This window comes from Natrix helvetica (assembly GCF_964273705.1).
Source record: "Natrix helvetica genome assembly, chromosome: 6".
Classification (NCBI taxonomy): Eukaryota; Metazoa; Chordata; class Lepidosauria; order Squamata; family Natricidae; genus Natrix; species Natrix helvetica.
This window is the reverse complement of record NC_138553.1, coordinates 2,766,711-2,786,005: the sequence shown is the minus strand read 5'-3', so window position 1 is coordinate 2,786,005 and position 19,295 is coordinate 2,766,711. Positions and strand designations below refer to the sequence as shown.

General features: G+C 44.3%; 1 protein-coding gene across 1 annotated transcript in view; it reads right to left on the bottom strand.

Annotated features, from left to right (window-relative positions):
• NET1 (neuroepithelial cell transforming 1) overlaps positions 1-19,295 on the bottom strand; it is a 65,318-nt gene extending 46,023 nt beyond the window's left edge. Inside the window, exons 1-2 of the mRNA XM_081958688.1 lie at positions 19,063-19,295; positions 1,204-1,270 (exon numbers count right to left, since the gene is read on the bottom strand). Coding sequence (XP_081814814.1) covers positions 1,204-1,270; positions 19,063-19,232 — 237 coding nt within the window. The 5' untranslated portion in view covers positions 19,233-19,295. The remainder of the gene's footprint in view (positions 1-1,203; positions 1,271-19,062) is intronic.

The following is a 19,295-nucleotide window of genomic DNA, read 5'->3' as shown; positions in this document are numbered from 1 at the left end:
CTCAATTATGGTTGTACATTGAGGATTACATGAATGCAGACTTTGCAGCCCTATTCAATTCTGGCATAAAAGTATTAAAATATCAGAGCTACAAAATTGGGCATTCCCGGTTTTCAAAAACACGCCTTTTTAATTGGGAGGCTACCTAAGAGGGGCAAAAAAAGACTGATTTCTAACTTTTTCTCTTTTTCTCTTTCCAGGGTATGGCAAGAGATTAGGATCACTGCCTTAAAGAACAGTCTCTTTGACCACAGGATCAAAGCGGGGTAGCTAAGATCACACAGTTGCATTAGTTTTAAAAACTCTGTTATTATGGAGAATAAACCCCCAGGGGAAAAGGTTGCATTGATTTACGAGATGAAAGGACGACAGTCAGCAATTAAAGGGAAGGAAGTGGGAGGGAGAACCAGACATGGAGGGCTCTGCTAAAAGCAGTGAAGATCAGGCAACATTGATTGCTCTGGTTCAGTATTTCTCAACCTTGGAAACTTGAAGATGGGTGGACTTTAACTCACAGAATCCCCCCAGCCAGCGTGCTGTCTGTTAAAGCACGCTTTAACAGAATTGAAAGGGACCTTGGAGGTCTTCTAGTCCAACCCCCGCTTCAAGTAGGAGACCCTAAACCATTCCAGACAAATGGTTCTCCAACATCTTCTTAAAGACTTCCAGTGTTGGGGCATTCACAACTTCTGGAGGCAACTTCTGTTCCACTGATTCATTGTTCTAACTGTCAGGAAGTTTCTCCTCAGTTCTAAGTTGCTTCTCTTCTTGGTTAGTTTCCACCCATTGCTTCTTGTTCTACCCTCAGGTACCTTGGATAATAGCTTGACTCCCTCTTCTTTGGAGCAGCCCCTGAGATGCTAGAACACTGCTATCATGTCTCCTCTAGTCCTTCTCTTCATTATAGTAGACCTAACCAATTCCTGCAACCGTTCTTTGTAGGTTTTAGCTTCCAGTCCCCTAATCATCCACCTATTAAGATGGGTGGACTTCAACTCCCAGAATTACCCAGGCAGCATGCTTTGAGGTGGGTGGACTTCCACTCCCAGAATTCCCCCGTCATACTCACCCGTCTTAAAAGTTGCCAGGGTTGAGAAACATAGCTATAAATAGAGTTCTGCCTGCAATATTGCATGACAACCGTTTGTAGATGGCACGACGGGCAAACAAAGGGAAGTAGAGAATCCATTTACTTTGACTTACCAAACTAAAATCCCACTGTGATCCAGGAGTTAGAAAGGTGAACGAACTTCCTCGCCGCAAAGGGTACCTGTGGGAAGAAAAGGGTGGACTTGGCTTAGGAGTTGTTTGAAAGAAAACGAAGAATCTAGAATCACTAAATGAATTTTTAAGTCAAGGACTGTCTGTATTTTTAATTTTGTGGCACTTGCCCTTTGCATGCTGCTCGGAGTCTCTGGAAAAGGAGTGAAGGGAAAAAAGTAAACTATTCTTTTTCTCCTGTTCGGAATCTTGCGCTAAATTACGCACCTAATTTAGAAGATCCTATATACAGTAGTGGCCAAAATTGTGGAAACCTTTTGGGAAAAGTGTATTTTGGAGGTTTGATGGCTAATAACACCACTTTGGAGTCGTGCCATAAAGTTATATATCAATGGAAAGATAATTTAATCAAGAATGTAATGCAACGTTTGTTCAATTATCTTTATTTTATTAAAAGTTATAGCCAAATATAGCCAGCAATAAAAACCTAGTTAATAGAAGCAATCATTCAATCTTGGTTTCACATTATAATGGCTGCAGAACTCAAAACTTGTTTCACTCCATGGGAAGACGTTGCAAGGCAGTAATTCATGCTAAAGGTTACCCAACTACGGATTAACTGACACAGTGATAATTTTTGTATATCTCGTTTTTTTTCTATGCATTTCACTTTTCTTCTTTATGACCGCTATTCCAATAGCAAATCCTTCATAAAAAGTATTGCATTACATTCTTGATTAAACTATCTTTCCATTGATATATAATTTTAATGGTATTACTCCAAAGAAAAGGGGTGTTATTAGCCATCAAAACACTGTACGCTTTTCCCAAAAGGTTTCCACAATTTTGGCCACTACTGTAAAGGTAAACCTCAACATACGACCAATTGCTTAACAATTGTTCAAAGTTCTGACAGACTTACCTCAGGGTTAATGACGGCAATTAACTCCCAAATCTTTGTTCTGATCTCTCCAGCCAAGGCCTTGAGTTTAGTTGCCTTATGCTGCAAATGCAGGGTAAAACTGAGACAGCTGATGCTCCAGCAAAAGTCAATCAGAATAGAGCTAGAAGGGACCTTGGAGGTTTTCTAGTCCAACCCCCAGCTCAAGCAGAAGACCCTATGCCATTCCAGACAAATGGATGTCCAGTCTCTACTTAAAAACCTCCAGTGTTGAAGCAACCACAACTTCTGGTGGCAAGTTGTTCCACTGGTTGATTGTTCTCACTGTCTGTCTGTTTCTCCTTAGTTCTAGGTTGCTTCTCTACTTCATTAATTTCCATCCATTGTTTCTTGCCTCCTGGTGCTTTGGAAAATAAATTGGACCCCCCCTCTCTTTGAGGCAGGCCCTCAAATGCTGGAATATACAATACAATACAATAGCAGAGTTGGAAGGGACCTTGGAGGTCTTCTAGTCCAACCCCCTGCCTAGGCAGGAAACCTTATACCGTTTCAGACAGATAGCTATCCAACATCTTCTTAAAGACTTCCAGTGTTGGGGCATTCACAACTTCTGGAAGCAATTTCTGTTCCACTGGTTAATTGTTCTCAGTGTCAGGAAGTTTCTCCTCAGTTCTAAGTTGCTTCTCTCCTTGATTAGTTTCCACCCATTGCTTCTTGTTCTACCCTCAGGTGCCTTGGAGAATAGCTTGACTCCCTCTTCTTTGTGGCAACCCCTGAGATATTGGAAGGCTGCTATCATGTCTCCCCTAGTCCTTCTTTTCATTAAACTAGACCTACCCAATTCTCCTGCAACCGTTCCTCATATGTTTTAGTCTCCAGTCCCCTAATCCTCTTTCTTGCTCTTCTCTGCACTCTTTCTAGAGTCTCCACATCTTTTCTACATTGTGGCGACCAAAACTGGATGCAAATATTCCAAGTGTGGCCTTACCAAGGCCTTATAAAGTGGTATTAATTAATACTACCAGGCATTATAAAGTGCTATTAATATTACCTACCAAGGCATTATAAAGTGGTATTAATTAATATTGCTAACATGTCCCCCCAGTCCTTTCTCTTTTCTCTAGACTGACCATCAGCCTCTTATGAAAATTAGAAATTCCAAAATATTTACTCGAGGAAGACTGAACAATGGGACGGCTTCCTTTAGAGGAGAAACTGAAACCAGTTTGGGATTTAACAGGAAGATCCCCAGCGCCTCTAGGGGGGCCCATCAGCAAATGCCTATTATGGGTTGTCTTCCTACAACCCAGCTGTTGAAGCCATCGATCTCCACGTTGCCTACTTCAAAGACCAGGAAGGGGGTGGATAGAAAACTGGATCCTTTAAAAACTTTCCTCCTTCATTATTATCATTATTTTTTTCAGTCTTCGGTTCAGAGGTTCAGAGGTCCAGCTGTGGAGCACCCAGAGAGTGTCTGTCACTGATCCAAGCCCAGCTGCATTGAAGTCGGTGTCTTTAACAAATTTGCTCCTTTCTGAACGATCGTAAATCTAATCGAAAGGAACCGCGCTCTGGCAGGTTCAAAGGACAGGTGGCTGCATCCGGAGAACCTAGTGAATTATGCTTAACAAAATTGATGGGTTCAGGTGACATATAGAGTAAGGGAGCAATTCAACTATATCATAGCTTAAGCATCACATAACAGGCTAAAACAAAAAGGCCCGAGCAGCTACAACAGTGAGGGCCCAAAATGCGTGCACATGCCCAAACCAAAAGGTGTGCGCACACGCACAAACTCGCCCATGCCTGGACATGCCTGGACAGACCTAAAGATCAGCTGGTGGGCAGGGGGGAGGTGGGGCATCCCAACACCAGCAGCGCAGCAAAAGATCAGATCTCCACCACAGAGATCTGACTTGGGGCGACGGTGTGCGTGCCAGCAGAGAGGGCTCTGTGTGCCGCCTCTGCCATGCGTGCCATAGCTTCGCCGTCACGGAGCTACAATGTGGTAAATCACAATCCAATCAGCCCAATTTGAAGAAGCTTCTTCAGCTCTGACTTGGAGGGTGGGGAATGGAAGGATTTGTGATTCCTGGAAGATCCTTCCACTTCCACACCATCCGATCCGAGCTGAAGAAGCTTCTGGGATGAGAAGTGAAATGTCTTCAAAGAAAAAAGTAATAATTATCCAAAATAAATTTTTCAGACCGGACAGTAATTCTTTTCCTTCCTCTTCACCGACCGACCGGCGTTGTTCCTGCCAGTTTAAAAGGCTCGAGTTTCAATCATGTTGGTTGGGATGTTAAAGCGATTTGGAATAATGCTTTTTGCAGGCGGCGAGATACGCCCGGTGCCAAGTTTTAAAGTGAAGACGAGGAAATAACCATGACATGATGTCAACAGGGCAGAAAGGGAACAAAGACTGTTTTTATACAGCTCCCTGCGACTTGACGGTTAAAAAATGAACCCCAAGAAAGTCAGTCCTCCTCTTACGTCTTTCCAGAGTCTCCACATCTTTTTTACATCGTGGCGACCAAAACTGGATGCAGGATTCCAAGATGGATGGATGGATGATATAGACAGACACAGTTAAATAGATAGATAAACCGCTTTGTGCGAACTGGAGGTCTTCTAGTCCAACCCCCTGCCTAGGCAGGAAACCCCATACCGTTTCAGACAAATGGCTATCCAACATCTTCTTAAAGACTTCCAGTGTTGGGGCATTCACAACTTCTGGAAGCAAGCTGTTCCACTGGTTAATTGTTCTCAGTGTCAGGAAGTTTCTCCTCAGTTCTAATTGCTTCTCTCCTTGATTAGTTTCCACCCATTGCTTCTTGTTCTACCCTCAGGTGCTTTGGAGAATAGCTTGACTCCCTCTTCTTTGTGGCAACCCCTGAGATATTGGAAGACTGCTATCATGTCTCCCCTAGTCCTTCTCTTCATTAAACTAGACCTACCCAGTTCCTGCAACCGTTCTTCATGTGTTTTAATCTCCAGTCCCCTAAATCCTCTTTGTTGCTCTTCTCTGCACTCTTTCCAGAGTCTCCACATCTTTTCTACATTGTGGCGACCAAAACTGGATGCAAATATTCCAAGTGTGGCCTTACCAAGGCCTTATAAAGTGGGATTAACACTTCACGGCTATGTTATTATCCCGAAGTAACGTGGACGATGGGGGCGAGCAAGTTGTGATTTGCTGTGGTTTTCGCACTTTGTTAGCGCCCCCCACGCGACCGCAAAATGTCCCCTTGGATTCTCCATTATCACCCGACACCAGACTTCCTCCGTTGGGAAAGGCCCTTCCCTTCCCATTGTCTCTCCAATTTTCCTCCCCGTAGGAAACTTCTGGTCCGAGCCGAGCACCCTTTCGTCTTTTCTGATCCTCGCTCGGCTGAAAAGGAAATTATTTCGCATCCTATCAGAATCTTGCCAATATCTATGGAAACTTGGCTAGCTTTGTAAAGCTATGCCGGTAGTCCTCGACTTACAACGGTTCATTTGAAGTTACCACAGCGCTGAAAAAAAGGGACTTACGACCCTTTTTCACACGGACGACCGTCCCGACCATCCCAAGGATCACGTGATTTACATGCGGCCGCTTGAGAAATGACTCGCATTTATGACGGTTGCAGGGTGCCGCGATCACGCGATCCCCTTTTGCGACCTTCTGGCGAGCAAGGTCAAGGGGGAAGCCAGATTCACTTCACAACCATGCAGATGACTTCGCCACTGCGGGGATTCACCCACCGACTGTGGCAAGTAACGTCATAAAAGTGAGGCAGGATTCACTTAACAACTGTCTTGTTTAGCAATGGAAATGTTAGGCTCAAATTTGGTCACAAGTCGAGGACTGCCTGTGGTCTCAGGGGATGGAGAGAGCAGGGTTCAGGACTTCAGATAGTCCACCTTTCTACTATAGAAGAATATTATGTCTGTCTGTCTGTCTCTCTCTGTGTATGTATGTTCCAGAATAACTCTGGATCACCTACAGCAATTTCAAGCAAAATTGGTACACAGATGACTTACTCTTTGGAGAAAAAGCACTGTGGGGGTAAGTCACCCCTCAGGGTGTGTGTTACTGTTAAGATGCAGCCTGTTGTGCCTTAAAATGGCTTCTACTGTACTGCCGTAAAATGGATTCTACTGTACAGCGCAGTGGAGTTGCCACGGTAATGGCTTCACAGTACTCCACAAGGGGGCTCCCTCTGGTAAGAGGGAAAATCCTGTATTAGAAATTACATTTGGTCTGGACATTTTACCCTTATAAATAAATACACGGGCAACGCCAGGTTATCGGCTACTATATTATATATCGGGGTGTCAAACTTGATTTCATTGAGGGCTGCAATCAGGGTTGTGTTTGACCTCAGAGGGGCGAGGGGGGCATGGCCATCTCGACATTCGTTTTTAGCCCTCTGCCAGCCAAAACAGAGTTCAGGGGGCCGGGGGTCGGTCCTTCATGGTTTCCAGGGTGGCCCCACAGGCCAGATCTAAGCACCCCATGGGCCAAATCCGGCCCATGGGCCTTGAGTTTGACACCCCTGTTATATATGTTCATGCTCTTTTATCTTTTGCACATCTCTATGATCCTCTCAGACCTTCATAGAGCAGTGAACAATATCCAGCTATATAGACATTAAATGGTAAGCTGATTTAATTTTGCCAAACAGATGTTACTGAACCTTATAAGTGAAGGCTGATATTTTCTCCCAGAGGTGCTTTCCCCCCCCCCTCCAAGAGGCAACTGGACTTTGTTTTTCTTTGAAGATGTTTCACTTCTCATCCAAGAAGCTTCCTCAGCTCTGGCTGGATGGATGGTGGGGAAGGATTGGAAGGATTCTGATTCTAATCCTAATACTAATCCTTCCATTGCCCCCCCTCCTACCCCTCTCCCCAATCCAAGTTGGACCCGAAGAAGCTTCTGGGATGAGAAACGAAACGTCTTAAAAGAAAAACCAAAAAGTCCAGTTGCCTCTTGGGAAAAAAAAAAGTGAAGGATCAGCTGATGGACTGTGTGTCCAGGTGAGTCCCTGGGGATGAGGAGATAGGACCCAGGTGTGGATGGAATGGACAGGAGAGTGAGGAATGTGAATTCTGATCAAACATTTTCTCTTGCCTTCCTTTCTTTGCCTTGACAATTAAGAGCTTTGCTCCTTTCCTGTCTCTCTCACTGCAGAGGGTGTGTGTGTGTGTGTGTGTGTGTGTGTGTTGCTGCCTTAGACAAAAGTTTTAAACTACTTTTACTTTTCTCTGCGGAAGGAGGGGGGTCGCGGGGGAGCTGCCACAGATAAAAACTGTTTGTTCTTTTACTCTGCTCTGCAATAGGAAGGAGAGGGGCTGCACATTAACAGCGAGACAGAAGTTAGCACCTTAAAACCAGGATATTAGGAACAAGAATAGCTTGCTTATAAGAAAACCCACACAGAGGTGGCACCCTTTGCAAGATCCCCGTGTCCTGGGGTGAAAAAACAGGTGATGTGACTTTGAGCTATTTAACATCACAAGCGTAAGGGTTTAGGGGGGCTGAAATCCAAATAAAAAATCAATATGATCTGTTATGCATGCATTATTAGGGAAAGGGCGAAGGGTTGAATGCCACCATCCCTCGACTATGAAAACTGCTGTAAGACCCTAATCTTGGCCCTTGGTTAGCTTTTTAAACAGGGGTCCTTCTATCTCGGTCCCAAAGTAAAAGTCTAATTCTGAATCACCCTTTGTGTCTGGGGACTTATTGCAGGGATGGCTAAACTTTTGGTCTTCGGGTGCCAAAATCGCATGCGCAAAGAACAGTACGTGCCCACACCCACAATTCAATGCGCCCCACCTCCCTGCACATGCATGCATGACCTCCCTGCGTCGTCGTCGTCCCCGGTGCATGCCTGTGACCACCCAGTGACACCCCCCCCCCATGCAAGCGTGCAATCCCTGGCAACTTGTTTTGGGCCTAGCAGGCCTCCCTGAAGTCTCCTGAAACCAAAAATGGGGCACAGGGAGAACTGTGCCCCCCCTGGTCTCCCCCCCCCCCACATGTGCAGCAGAGACCCCAAAACCAGCTGGCTGGCAGGAGGCACAGGCGCAGGCATGGTGGAGCTCAGCTAGGCGATGGGACACGTGCCATAGGTTTGCCATCACGGACTGATCGGCTTCAACCCCGAGTAAGAGCCCAGGTGTGGGGACAACAATTGCACCTTTGAGATAACCATCCAAAGGTCCAGCTCATTTCTCATTTGTACTTCACAACCTAAATCAGCACACTAAAAGAGGACCTTGCTAGGCCCTAAGAACATCTGACAAATTGCAACACACACACAAACGCACATGCACGATTTCTCTAAAGTCCATCACGACGCTCGCCCTGGGATTTCTCATAGGTCCAAGTCCAAAACATGCACCCTGTTGTCCCAAGTGTCTTATCAGGCAGGGCAGCTTATCTCTGGCTTCTTCTGGATCTAAACAAGCCATTGCGAAAAGGAAGATGGAGAGGAGCAGCAAGAAAAAACCCAGGCCTCTTGTGCAAAACGTTGGCGATAAAAACGGGCTTAATATGTGGCCGGCCTTCAAGATAAAAGCCGGGCTTTAATTCCAAAGCAGGAGAGAAAAATGGGAACGGTCTGGTTGGGGGGGAAAGTGCAGATTGTGCTGTACTCTTTTCAGCCACCACGACGCTCACCAGATTGTTTCCACTGCCTTTTTTTTTACTACCAACCCGCAGCCCGATGGGTTTGATTCGAGGCCTTTTTTTTTAAGGAAGCTCTCTTGGGACGTAAAATGAATTCCAGACTAAGTTTCCGGCCAGAGGAATGGGACAACACGCCGCAGTCAGTTTGCTGCAGCCAACTCACCACAGCAGGCTTGCCTGGCCAACTTTGGGGCTTGGAAAACCTAGAAACGTGATGGGAACCTATGGCACAAAGAGCCCTCTCTGTGGGCAGGCACGCCATCGCCAGCTGCTCTTCTGGTTTCTGGTCAGCTAGCCTTTGCAGGCGCCGGAGCACCAGGAAACAGGCTGAAAATGGCCCCAAAAACAGGAGAGAGAGAGACAGACAGACAGACACAGAGAGTATATAGGTAGTCCTTGACTTACAACAGTTCCTTTAGTGACTGTTCGAATTTATAACAGCACTGAAAAAGTGACTTAAGACTCTTCTTCACACTTACGACCGTTGCAATATAATCAAGGTCATGCGATCAAAATTCAGACACTCGGCAACTGGTTCACATTTATGACGGTTGCAGTGTCCCGGGGGATGGGGGGTGTCACGTGATCCCCATTTGTTTTTGTTTTTTAAAATAACTTTATTGATTTTTAATTGTGATCGCCATTTGTGACCTCCTGCCAAGCAGAGCCAACGGGTTCACTTAACAACCGTGTTACTGAATTAACAGCTGCAGTGGTTCACTTAACAGCCGTGGCAAGAGAGGTCGACAAATGGGGCAAAATTCACTTCCCCACTGTCTCGCTTGGCCACAGAAATGTCGGGCTCCATTGTGGTGGTAGGTCAAGAGCGACCTGTAAATGAATCATCTGTTAGTTTCTACTGTTTCTTGTTCTTTAGCTAGTGTTTTTACTCATTGCATTGGCATCCTTCAGACTCAAAAGACAGCATCATGCTCTGGAAAGAGGTCCTAAGGCAGCATCTGGTGTGGCTAAAAAGGCCAATTTGATTGCGAAAATGTTCCCGGAGTTCTCACCTAGCTGTTGGAAATGCAACCAACAACACGGAACATACTACCATATGTGGTGGACGTGCACATCTGCGAAAAAATATTGGGGAAAAAAAAAAAGATTGGCTGGAGGAGATTACCACACACCAAATTGAACTAAACCCGGAATTATTTCTGTTAGAAACTATAAAAGGAAATTATGAAAAAAAATTAGATACTTAATTCTATACATAATCACGGCAGCGAGAATTACATTCACACAAAGCTGGAAAAATAATTACACACCAACAGAAAAAAAATATTGGAATGTGCAGAGATGGATAAGCTCACAAAAGAATTAAAAGAGAAAGAAGAATCTAAATATTACTCCGTATGGATTTTATGGTATAATTGGCTAGAGGAAAAGGGAGGAAAGCAGGAAAGCAAAAAAGGAAGATCAACAAATTAATAAAAAACTACAAAACCGGAAAATGATTAAAAGACAGAAATACGAAATAGACTGTAGCAAATAAATAATAGGAAATGGATACAAAACGACTCAAATGTAATAAAGGTTGTTATACACAGAATATATAGAATGTTATATATAGAATGAAGAAAAAAGATGTATGAAATAACATAAATGCACACATATATAAAGTTAAAGACATTTGTACAGATAAAAGAATCGCGACAGATATGTAAAAGAAGTGTAATGTGTTGCAAAGATGTGAAGTTGTATAAACAAAATAAAAAGGTTTTGTTTTTTTTTTAAAAAAAGCCCAATTCGGGAGTGGCAATCCCTTCCACACTGGGGGCAGGTACATTCTGTCCCCTGCCCAGCGCCCCGATTTCGCTGGTTCCGGGACTGCCTCTTTGCCTCAGCCTGCAGAATGAGCGTCTCTTCGAATTGGAGAAGGCCATGCTGCATCTTTAACCTCCAAGCTGAACGGTCGGAGGTGCAGGTTTCCCAGCTGTTTATGTCCATTCCCAAGGACTTTAGATCCCTCTTGCAGATATCCTTATATCGCAGCTGTGGTCTCCCTCTGGGACGCTTTCCCTGCATCAATTCTCCGTGCAGGAGATCTTTCGGAGTCCGACCAACGGCCATTCTCACGACATGCCCAAGCCAGTGTAGACGTCGCTGTTTCCACAGTGCATACATGCTAGAGATTCCAGCACATTCCAAGACTGCCCTCTTTGGGGCTTTGTCATACCAGGTGATGCCAAGGATACGTCGGAGACAGCGCCTATGAGAGGGGTTTAGCTTTCTCTCCTGCTGTGCGTAGAGGGTCCAAGACTCACCGCAGCGCAAGAGTGTGCAAGGACGCAGGCTCTATAGACCTGGATCTTTGTATGTTCCGTCAGCTTCTTGCTAAGCCTTGCTCTCTTTGTAAGTCTGGAGAATGTGGTGGCCGCTTTGCCAATGCGTTTACTCAGCCCAGTATCTAAAGAGAGAGCGTTGGAGATAGTTGAGCCGAGGTGCACAAAGTCATGGGCGACCTCCAGTTCTTGGGCAGAGATTGTAATACAGGGAGGTGAGTCTACGGTCCCAACGCATGACTTGTTTTTACTCAAGGCCACTCAATTACTCAAGGGCCTTCATTAGGGGCTTCATCAAAGAATTTTTGGGTATCAATTTATCAAATGTCTGTTTGGATAATCTGCCTTCATGCCTGGGACCTTCAAAAGACTTCAAGATTAATAACATCCCCAAGGCACCTACATACTATCTCTTGTTACCTTTAAAGCTTTCTCACGGTTCAGGGCCTGGTTATCTGCAGGACAGTTTTCCCCTTGTGAAATCTGCATTTCCAATAAAATTTAATAAACCTAGGCTCCTTTCAATCCGAAATTAAGTCTTTGTCCCCTCACGCAGAGATGGGCCGGAGAAGCGTGCCTTTTCTGTCATGCTCCCTCCTGGGGAAAATTCGTAATTTTCTCAAATTACTGCAAAAACAAAATGATTATAAGGCCTTGAGAGGAGGGTTGTTATGAATACTTCTCTGCACAATGAATGGTTTCCTTTGATTTTAAGGGTTTAAATTCCCATTTTATGTATGATTGCCTTGCGATCCATGGATTTTTAGTTCTGATTCTGCTTATGCTATTGTTCCATTTATTCTGCTTATTTCTCTCCTGTTAAGTCAAGTTACAGATTTGCAGAACTGCACTTTGCTCAGAGTCAGTTTGACCGCAATGATGTAACCAACCCAGTAAATAAATAAATTCGGTGTCACATGTTTCTCTCTTTACGAGTGGCTTCTGACTTAGATATAAGCGTTTGGTATGAAGTTTACCTGGTTTACCAATGGCTATTGAGTGAAGCAGAAGGAGCTGGTTTCATGTCACATGCTAAGCCAAACTAAACAGTCTACATTCTTGAAATACACCTAGCGAGACGTATGAACTTGGTGCATGGCTGCCTGGCTTAGCTGAAGCCAAAAGGAAGAAACTAGCAATAGGATTGCGACCCTATGGCACACGGCCAGAGGCGGCACGCAAATGACCGAAACAGAAGTTCACAAAAGAAAAAGATCTTGCCTCTTGCCGGAGTTGGGATGCCCTGCCTCCCGCTGGCCAACTGGTCCCTGTTGCGCATATGCGCATGTCTGTGCATGCGCATGCATGTCTGCAAATATGCATCTCTGCACATCCATGCACACTTTTCAGTTTGGGCACTCGGGGTCTAAAAGGTTTGTCATCACTGGACTAGCACATAATATACAGGTAGCCCTCGACTTACAATCAAACTTGAGTCCAAAATCTCTGTTGTTACATGAAACATTTGTTAAATGAGTTTTGCCTTCTTTTAGCGGCATTTCATTTTAAAAAGTGCATAAATTTAGTCTGATTGAGCCATTTTCTGGCTGTCATGACTTGTGACCTTGATGGGTAGGCTCCATTACAGTCGTAAGTCAAGGCCTACCTATACAGTCATGCAAAAAACAATGGAATATTAAGGTTGAAGTATTATGAATATTTTCGATGTACTTGTTTCATCACTTTTATTTTCTTGGGATGGAGTAGGAGAATACCTTTCTATTTAAGGGGACAAACTGATTGTGGTTTGCAAGAAAACTATTTTATTACCAAGCACAGAACAGTGTTTGCAACAGTCAATGTTCTTAGCTCTTGAAGATCAGAAAAAACTTTCCATTCCCAAGAAGTTTCCATCCCTCGGTCCAAATCAGTTTCAGCCAACATCAAACTGCCCAAACTACTTCCCTTCCACCATGGTGGATTCGCCTGTTGATACTGCAAGTTGAATTTTAATTACAAAAGCAAGGAACAAAGTTGGCCTTGGAAAGAGTTGGGCATTGTTTTGATCGGAGAGAATGAATTATTTGGTTTCAAAACTAAGGACTGTTTGTTGGCTGCTTTTAAGATGCAGAGAACATTTAAAGCTTTTTAAAGGAGTGGTGTCCAACCTTGGTCGTTTTAAGACTTGTGGACTTCAACTTGTGGACTTCAGTGGCTGGGGAATTCTGGGAGTTGAAGTCCACAAGTCTTAAAACGACCAAGGTTGGATATTCCTGGTGTGGACCACTGGTTCTCAACCTTTAAGATATGGACACTTCAACTCCCAGAATCCATCCTTCTTAAAGCATGCTGGCTGGGGAATTCTGGGAGTTGAAGTCCACAAATCTTAGACACCCCTGCTTTAAGCTCTTATTCTGCTTAAAGTTTGAACTCCATTTATGATGAGTAAGATCTAGTAACAAAGTGTCACTGAAGGATTGTGCAACTTCCCCAAGGTATCAAGTTGTGATTTGGAGAAGAAAGTGTAGTTCCTACCATGGGAGCAACAGGAGGTATTCTTTGTAACCAAGAAAAGGTTACAAATAACCTAAGGATTACAAAGGAAATAAACCCTATAAATAATATATATTTATGGGTATCACAGAAGGACACTATAGAGTGTTGTGGTGGCCTAGAGGTGGAGCTCTCGCTTCCCAATGAGGAGGCTGTGAGTTCGATCCTAAGTAGAGGCAGATATTTCTTTCTCTGGGCACATGGAGAATATATCTGCTGAACAAAACTCCGCACTGGCGACGGGGAAGGGCATCCGGCCATTAAACGGTCTGCTAGCTTTATTCAGTTGCCCAGACTCCACCCCGCAAGGGGTTATGGGGTCGTTAAAAGGAGGTGATGATAGCAGGACATTACCCTCAACTTAGAACCACGCACTTAGTGATTGTTCTAAGATACAACAGCACTGAGAAAAATGACTTACAAAGGATCCTCACACTTATGCCTGTTGCAGCATCGCCAAAGGTCAAAATTTGGGTGTTTGGCAACAAACATACTTGAAACGGTGGTCATGTCCAGGGATCATCTGATCACCATTTCAACCTTCCTTAGCTGCCTTCCGACAAGAAAAGTCAATGGGGCAAACCAGATTTGCTTACCAAGTGTGATTCACTTAACAACTTCGGTGATTTGAGTAACAACTGTGGCATATGGGGGGGGGGGAATCACAGAATTGAGTGCATCTCACTGAACAACTGCCCTGCTTAGCCATGGACATTCCAATCCAAAGTATGGTCGTAGGTTGAGGACTGTTTGTATCAGAATCCAAAGCCAGAATTAAATTATTGGAAAACTGAAAGTCACTTTTCCCCTCACATTTAACCAGAGGAATCTTCTCAATGCTTCACTGCAGCCCATTCTATTTTTCTATCCACTTTCTTGCTCTTTGGGCCTCAGAATGTAATTATGCAACACACACACACACATACACGCATTCATCTGTGGGGGGGGGGGGTCATTCCTTTGCACAATTCATGCACGGCACTTAATGTTGTACACAGGATAAGGAATTACTTTGACTATAGCTCTTTAAGAGTGAGCAGCCTTTTAAAAGGAAATATCCCCATCTTCTACTGACATCTTGTGGTTCAAAACGGACATCGACCTCTGTCTCCACATTTGGGAGGCATTTAAGAATTGTGTTTATACAGACGCAACTGAATAGACTAACATTGTTGTCACTTTGCATGTACCCTAATCGGCATACATTAACATGGAATTTCATTGCATGCAGCTCTCAAAGGGTCACCACCTTCAATATACACGACATAGCCATGACAAAATATGGTAAGTAAATAAATAAAAATAGAAAAGAAAATGAGAATAGAATAGAATAGGGTGGGACACATTGCATTGTGGGTGCGGGCGTGGGTGTGCACAATTTTGGCACGCAAGGACAATAAGGTTAGCCATCACTGGAATAGGGAATAGAATAAGGAATAGAATAGAAAAGAATAAAATAGAATAGAATTAGAGGAAAGAACAGAATAAAGAACAGAACAGAACAGAATTATAACTTTGTCACTTTGAATGTACACTCATCAGCATCCATTGAAATGAATGGATTGCATTGCATACAGCTCTCAAAGGGTCCTACCTCCAATATACACTACATACACATTGCAAAATAAGTAATAAATAAAAATAGGAGACATTAGAAAAGAAGAGAATAAGAAGAGAATGAGGAAGAGAAGAGATGGACTTTATTGTCACTTTGAATGTACACCAATCAGCATACATTAAAACTGAAATTTCATTGCATACAGCTCTCAAAGGGTACCATCTCCAATATACACTACATATGAATGACAAAATAATAAATAAAAATAGGAAAAATTCAAAGAGAATAAGAGAATGAGAAGAGAGGAAACGTATTTTATTGTCACTTTGAACGTACACCAATCAGCAGACATTAAAATGAAATTTCATTGCATACAGCTCTCAAAGAGTCACCACCTCCAATATACCCCACACGGACATGACAAGATAAATAAATACAAAATGATGCATATACCCGCATATATTGTGTGACACAGAGAAAGACACAGTCTATACTTGCTGTTCATCTTATGGCAGAGGGTCTTTAAAAACCCACCTGCTAAACCGAGGGCTTCCAACCTGGATGGTAAGCTTTGCCCTTCCAGTAAATGTTATCCCATTATTCTCCATCCACCTTCCTAACTTATTCTCACGGTCAGCGTTATTTATCTCACACAGATAAACACACAGGGAGGGTCTCCTCCGGGTACCCTCCGCTAGACAATGCGGGCGGGCAGTGCCCAGGAGTAGGGCCTTCTCTGTGATGGGCCCAACCCTCTGGAACGAACTCCCCCCTGATATTAGAACTACTGTTGATCTCCGCTCCTTCCGTAAGAAACTCAAGACCCACCTGTTCCGGCTAGCCGGCCTAGCCTAATCGTAATCATAAGTACAATCTATTACTGACCTTCCTGGATGGCTTTTTAATATTGTAAATTTTGGGGTTTTAATTTTGGTTTTAGACTGTTTTTAACTAGAAATGAGTTCGGGCATTATACAGACCGTATGTTTATGTTGGTTGTCTAATGTTTTGTTGTTCCTGCTTTATTGTTTTATATGTACTGTCTGTACACCGCCCCGAGTCCCTGCGGGGAGAGGGGGGCGGTATATAAATTTAATAAAACTCAAAACTCAAAACGATAGATGCTCTGCTCAATCTTGCTAGGATGCAAATCAAAACAGCATACAGGTAGTCCTCGACTTACAACAGTTCCTTTAAGCGACCCTTCAAAGTTACAACGGCGGTGAAAAAAAGTGACTTTGGGTCGTTTTCCACACGACCCTTGCAGCATCCCCGTGGTCACATGATCCAAATTCAGACACTTGGCAACCGACTCATATTTATGACGGTCGGAACGTCCCGGGCTCATGTGATCCCCTTTTCCAACTTTCTGACAAGGGAGGTCAACAAGGAAGCCAGATTCACTTCCCAACCATGTGACTCCTTTAACAATGGCAGTGATTCACTTAACAACCGTGGCAAGAAAGATAGTAAAGCGGGGCAAAATCCACTTAACAAATTTCTCACGTAACAACAGAAATTTTGGCCATGATTAAGGCATCAACCAAACTGCCCACGAGAACCTCAAGGAAAACCACGAAGTCCCTCTAGACCAGGGGTCTCCAAACTTGGCAACTTTAAGACATGTGGACTTCAACTCCCAGAATTCCTCAGCCAGCCATGCACTCCTACCTGCCTTAACTTCTAAATCCCCCATCTTGGCATTTTTCGCCTTTTGGAATGTTGTAATGCTATTTTTCTAATTTTAAACCTATTTAATCTTAAACTAATTCTGATTTTAAGGTTAATTTTATTGATTATATTGTACACAGCCCAGAGCCCACTCTCTGAGGGAAATGAGTGGTTAAGAAATAGGAAATCTAAATAAATAATCTGTTCTTTTTCAGTTCTATTTTTAAACAATTTTATTTTTAAACTGTTGCTAAATTTCTTGGATGACGACTGACATTTCACTAAACCCATTTTTTGCTACAATGCCATCAAGAATCGGAACACCACATAGAGACTTTCACTTAAACCAGGGGTGTCCAAACTTGGGAACTTTAAGACTTGTGGACTTCAACTCCCAGAATTCTGGGGAATTCTGGGAGTTGAAGTCCACAAGTCTTAAAGTTCCCAAGTGTGGACATCCCTGACTTAAACTATCTGCTTTTCTCCTGATCAGTTAATTAGTCACTATCAATCAGAATCAAATTAAAAAACTACTAACCTGGCCTCTTTTTCTGTCTTCCAAAGGGAAGACAGCCAGGAAATCAAATTGGCAATTTCCTGGAAAGATAGCATCTAATTTGTCTCCCAGCTCCTATCAATCCGTAGTATTTCATTCCCTTTTAATGCCTTTCTAAGACATTTCCAAGAACTACCAGTATTGTTGATAATTTACAAAACAGTAATATGTTTCCCTAAATATTTTTTGCTGAAGTGTAAACTAACCTTTACGTTAATTCGAGCAAGTGTTGTGCTATATATTTATCATTAATAATCATCACTTTTACAAACCTGGCACACTCTGTTTGTTAAAAACTATCAATGTGTCAAATGTGTCTGACAGTGAGAGTAAAGGAGATGACCTTAGCAGAAATATACGAGAACGATTAGTTATTAAATTTGTATGCCACCCATCTCTCTACCAAGTGACTCTGGGCAGCAAATAATTTGTTATTATTTGACCAGGGCCAAATCATCCTTCAAGTCCTAAAAAAGCAAGATAATATTCAGGAGAGACTCAGGCAGCAGCTTCCATGACCCACTGGCATCCTAAGGGGGTCCCCCTGCTACCAGCCTTGCAAAATTCTCCTATAACAGCCTCTCTCAATAAAGTGTCGCTTTGGGCTTTCGGTGAGGCCAATTTTCTGGTATGGGCTACATAATGGAGGGAAGAGAGGAAAGAAGGAAGGAAGGGGGGAGAGAGAGAGAGAGAGAAAGAAAGGGGAAGGGAAAAAGAAGGAGAGGTGGATGGAAAAGGAAGGAGAAAGAGGGAGGGAAGGAAGGATGGGTGGAGTGAGAGAAAGGCTGGAACGAAGGAGATAGAGAAAGAAAGGGGGAGAAGGGAAAAAGGAGAGGTGGATGGAAAAGGAAGGAGAAAGAGGGAGGAAAGGAAGAACAGGAGGACTGAGATAAAAGAAGGAAAGGGAGGGATGAAGGAAGAAGATGGGAATGAAAGGAAGGGCGAGAGAAAGGCTGGAAGGAAGGAGATAGAGAGAGAGAAAGGAAAAGGGAGAAGGAAAAACAAGGAGATGGATGGAAAAGGAAGGAGAAAGAGTGAGTGAGGGAGGGAAGGAAGGATTAGAGGAGAGAAAGGAAGGGAGGGAGGGAAGAAGGAAGGAAGGACATGGGAATGAAAGTAAGGAGGGAGGGAGGGAGGAGGTAGAGAAAGGCCGGAAGCAAGCAGGGAAGGAAAGAAGGAAGGAGAAACAGAAAGGGAAAAAAGGAAGGGAGGGGGAGAGAAGGAAGTTGAGAGGAAAACAAAGAAGCAAAGAGAGAAAAGGGCAGGAGGGAAGGAAGGAGAGAGGGAGAATGGAGGGAGGATAGGAAGGTGGGACAGAGAGAGAGAGAGAATGAAAGAAAGAGGAAAGAAACAGAGGGAGAAAAGGAAGGGAGGAGTGAGAAAAAGGCTAGAGAGAAGTGAGAAAGAAAGGAGGCAGAAGAAATGGAAAAAAGAAGGAAAGGAAGAAAGGAAAGAAAGAGGGAGGGAGGGAGAAAAAGAGAAGGAAGGAGGGAAGGAAGGAGAGGGAGAGAAAAAGAAAGAAGGAAAGAGAGAGGGAAGGGAAGAAAGGAGGGAGAAGAAAGAAAGGGAAAGGGAAAGAAGGAAAGGCCTGGCCCACCCCCTTCCCTCCCTCCCTCCCCCTTCCCCGGGGGGGGCTTCTCTTGGGGGGGGGGAGGGGGGAGGGGGAGAAGGGAGGCGGCTGGAGGGGCCACTTACCGCCCACAGGAGGAAGCGGAGGCGGCCTCCCTCCTCTGGGCCCCGCCGGGGGTCTCCTCCAGCCCCGCACCGCCCGGGAGGCTGGGCCGTGGCCGCGGGTCCTCCTGCTGCCTGCGCGGCCTTCCCTTCCTCCGCACGGGGGGCTTGGCGGTCAACGGGGCGCCTTCCATGCCGAGCGAGGCCCAAAGCGGAGACGGCCCAGGAGCCCGAATGGCGGAGCGGCCGTTTGAAAA